Source organism: Aspergillus terreus, genomic scaffold (assembly GCF_000149615.1).
Source record: "Aspergillus terreus NIH2624 scaffold_2 genomic scaffold, whole genome shotgun sequence".
NCBI classification, from domain to species: domain Eukaryota; kingdom Fungi; phylum Ascomycota; class Eurotiomycetes; order Eurotiales; family Aspergillaceae; genus Aspergillus; species Aspergillus terreus.
The window spans coordinates 2,504,832-2,508,660 of record NT_165925.1 but is presented as its reverse complement, the minus strand read 5'-3'; the positions used below and the strand labels follow the sequence as shown (position 1 = coordinate 2,508,660).

General features: G+C 55.3%; 1 protein-coding gene across 1 annotated transcript; it reads left to right on the top strand.

Annotated features, from left to right (window-relative positions):
* Positions 1-1,012: 1,012 nt before the first annotated feature.
* ATEG_01874 (sugar transporter STL1) lies at positions 1,013-2,641 on the top strand (the record flags this gene model as incomplete). The annotated part of the gene is made up of 1 exon (XM_001209239.1): positions 1,013-2,641. One exon carries the CDS (start codon positions 1,013-1,015, stop codon positions 2,639-2,641), a length of 1,629 nt encoding a protein of 542 aa, XP_001209239.1.
* Between the last annotated feature and the right edge of the window lie 1,188 nt (positions 2,642-3,829).

The window sequence follows — 3,829 nt, the reverse complement described above, 5'->3', positions numbered from 1 at the left end:
CATTGTTGTGTCGCTACGGCTCCCGAGGGTATCCGTCTATCGATTCCTGTATACCTAATCTTAATCTCGGCATCCGTCATTGAGGCAACGAACAAAACGTGGATACACGAATAAGAGACTTACGCGAGGAAAAATCTTCCCGACAATCACCGCCAGAGGATAAGATACCGGATGGAGCAGGAGGGTGGCAGATCCTCCACCCGCTTACGGAGGAGAATCCACCGGGCATCCCAGGGGTTTTGGCCGGTCTGGAGAGGGACCCAGCTGGGGGCCACCTGGGGACCAACGACAAGCGAGCCGGTACCACATGGGGCCCGGTCTCCTCCGACTTATTACAGCGTATTATTATTTTTTCTTTTGTTTTATTATTATTTGGTTCTGATTTGGTTTTATTTTCGTTGCTAAATGGTGATTAACATGGGAATATTCCGATGAGGATGATTCTCCTGCTGGAGGACCGCATGCGTATCCGAGGGAGCAGACAACGTTTTCGAGAAAGAAGTTCGACTCCATCTCCCCGCATGCTCACCCGGAATCATCAAGCCCTCAGATTGAGGGGAAGTCACGAGGCACACAGGAACATGGGGTCCCCAGGAGAACTGGGATAGTACTCCGTACGGAGTAAGCCCTCTCTATGTAAAAAAGTGTTCGCTGGGTGGGGGATCCACTCGGCTATCCTACCGCTTTGGCCGCTTACGTCGGTGGCGCTGCTCCCGCCTAAGCTTTGTCTTGGCCGCTCATTGGCCGCTTGGCTCGCCCAACATGCCCTTCCCGACCATTATTGAAGATTAATATTGTAATATTGTCCGTCTGCAAACTTTTCGTCCCCTGCTTGGCATCAACACATGAGATGCGCCGAATACAAAAGCTGCCGCTCCCCCCCTCGTCCTGGAGTCGGTCGAATCGGACTCTTCTCATCTTTCTCCCTGGTCATACCGTCCGTTCCTTACCCATATAGACCCATCGATCTATATTGACAAGGTACATGAACAGTCCATTCTAATCTCTCAACATGTGGACGACCACCTCCGGCTTGCGGGGCCGTAAGCTCCGTCTGGCCATCACCTTCACCTCCGTCATCGGTTTCTCGCTCTTCGGTTATGATCAGGGTCTCATGTCTGGTATCATCTCCGGTGACCAGTTCACCCAGGAGTTCCCCCCGCTCGCTATTCCCAGCGATGCCTCTGCCTCCTACTCGGCTCACGTCTCCGTCCTGCGTGGTGCCGTCACCGCCTGCTACGAACTGGGTTGTTTCTTCGGTGCCATCTTCACCCTCGTCTTCGGTGAGCGCATCGGTCGTACGCCTCTCCTCGTCGCCGGTGGTCTCATCATGATCCTGGGTACCGTCATCTCCACCGCCGCCTTTGGCCCTCACTGGGGTCTGGGTCAGTTCGTCGTCGGTCGTGTCATCTCCGGTTTGGGTAACGGTATGGACACCGCGACTATCCCCGTCTGGCAGTCCGAGTGTTCGCGCGCCCACAACCGTGGATTCCTCGTCTGCTTCGAGGGTGCCATCATCGCCGTCGGTACCTTTGTCGCCTACTGGATCGACTTTGGTCTCTCCTACGTCGACAGCTCGGTGCAGTGGCGCTTCCCCGTCGCCTTCCAGATTGTCTTTGCTATCTTTGTCACCATGGGTGCACTTATGCTCCCCGAGTCCCCCCGTTGGTTTGTTATGAAGGGTCGCGATGAGGAGGCCCGCCAGGTGCTGGCCGCGCTCAACGACGCCCCCATTGACTCCGACTCGGTGCTCACCGACTTCAACCTCATGAAGGCCGATCTCAAGGCCTCCCAGGGCGCCCAGGCCGACTGGAAGACCCTCTTCACGTTCGGCAAGACCCAGGAGTTCCAGCGTATGATGATCGGTTGCTCCGGCCAGTTCTTCCAGCAGTTCACTGGTTGCAACGCTGCTATCTACTACTCCACCCTCCTGTTCGAGCAGAACCTGAACATGAAGCACCGTCTCTCCCTCATTCTGGGCGGTGTCTTCGCCACTGTCTACGCCCTCGCGACCATCCCCTCGTTCTTCATGATCGAGAAGGTCGGTCGGCGCAAGCTGTTCCTCATCGGTTTCATGGGCCAGGGTCTGTCCTTCATCATCACCATGGGCTGTCTGATCAAGCCCACGGAGGAGAACTCCAAGGGTGCCATTGTGGGTATCTTCCTGTTCATCGTCTTCTTCGCCTTTACCACGCTCCCCCTCCCCTGGATCTACCCGCCCGAGATCAACCCTCTCCGTACGCGTACCATGGCCGCCGCGGCGTCCACCTGCACCAACTGGATCTGCAACTTCGCCGTCGTCATGTTCACTCCCGTCTTCTCCGACACCAGCGGCTGGGGTATCTACCTGTTCTTCGCGCTGGTCAACTTCGTCGCCGTGCCGTTCGCCTGGTTCTTCTACGCCGAGACCGCTGGCCGCGACCTCGAGGAGATCGACATCATCTTCGCCAAGGCCCACGTCGACCGCAAGTGGCCCTACCAGATCGCCAACGAGCTGCCCAAGCTCACCGTCGACCAGATCGCGGAGATGTCCGCCGATCTGGGCCTGGATGTGTCGGCCCAGTCCACCACCGCCGATGCGGAGAAGGTGGAGCTCGCCCTCAGCAGCGGCGACAGCCAGGAGAAGCAGATGGCTTCTTAAGTGATGCTGATTGTGATACCTCATACCCATACCCCAACTTGTTTGATGTTATATACCAAAACATGCGCCGTGTACGAGTCAGCCGTTGCTTCCATCCTGGAGACGGAACAGGACGCGGCATAAGGATTGCGAGATTTGCTTTATGATCCTTATTTTTCCTTTTCTCTTTCCTTTACATTTTTATATAGACTGGGTGACGCTGTTGCTCATTGTCATCTTTAGTGTGATGTGCAGCTTGGATACCAATGATAGAGTTCACATCATTTTTTCTCTTGTAGACAGGTGTCAATCTTGTCAGATCGAAGAACAGACCATCTGAACAGACCACATCTAAACACGAGTAGACTCGCCATAGTTGCTGAATCGGGAGGGCCATAACAGCCGCCAGGAGTGTATACGACGATCCCGACAATGCGTAATCTCTGATGAGAAGCACGCTTCATTCCGATCAACACCCCGACCCAGACAGACAATCCCGCCTCGGCAAAATAGACAGGAATGAGACCAACATTACCTGTCTTGTCCGTTTCCGGCTCTGTCTCTCGGAGATTAAATCTGTGGGGGCTACCATGTGGACTACGGAGTAGGCATGGTCTCTCGGACAGCCAGACAACGGCAACAGAACCCGCGGAGTACTCCGTGTTGTCTGACTTTACCCACGGGGTCGGCCACGGAGTACACCCCCGATCCAATCAGCCGGGAGGGGAATGGATGCCGTAGCCGAGCCGGGGGTCTCTTTCCTTTCCTTTCCCCCGTGCCGGGCTGAGAGGTCATCTGATCTAGCTCCGGGACTGTTGGTGGAGAAGGCCGTCTCGACTGAGTTGCCTTCCGGGGAGTGAAGCTGCTGTCCTGGATTTGCTTCCTTCGGTACCGGCGGCTGCCTCGTATCCAGGTAGGTAGCTTGCGCGGTCTGGTCTGGTTTTCCGGGGTGTTACTGCGGAGTTTACGGAGAAGGGTTGTGGGGTTCGCCACATACCCTGTATATTGACTACGTATTGACTTACCTCGTGAAAGGCAGCACAGACTTACTTATGATCTTACGTTGAAGTACTATACTACTCCTACTCTACTCCGTGGAGAGTATATCAATACCCAGTGCGTACCTGTCTCGGTGGGGCCTCGCTGACTGACAGGATATGAAGTCGCAATGCAGACGCAACGTAATCGAGTGCGATGTCTGAGGATGGA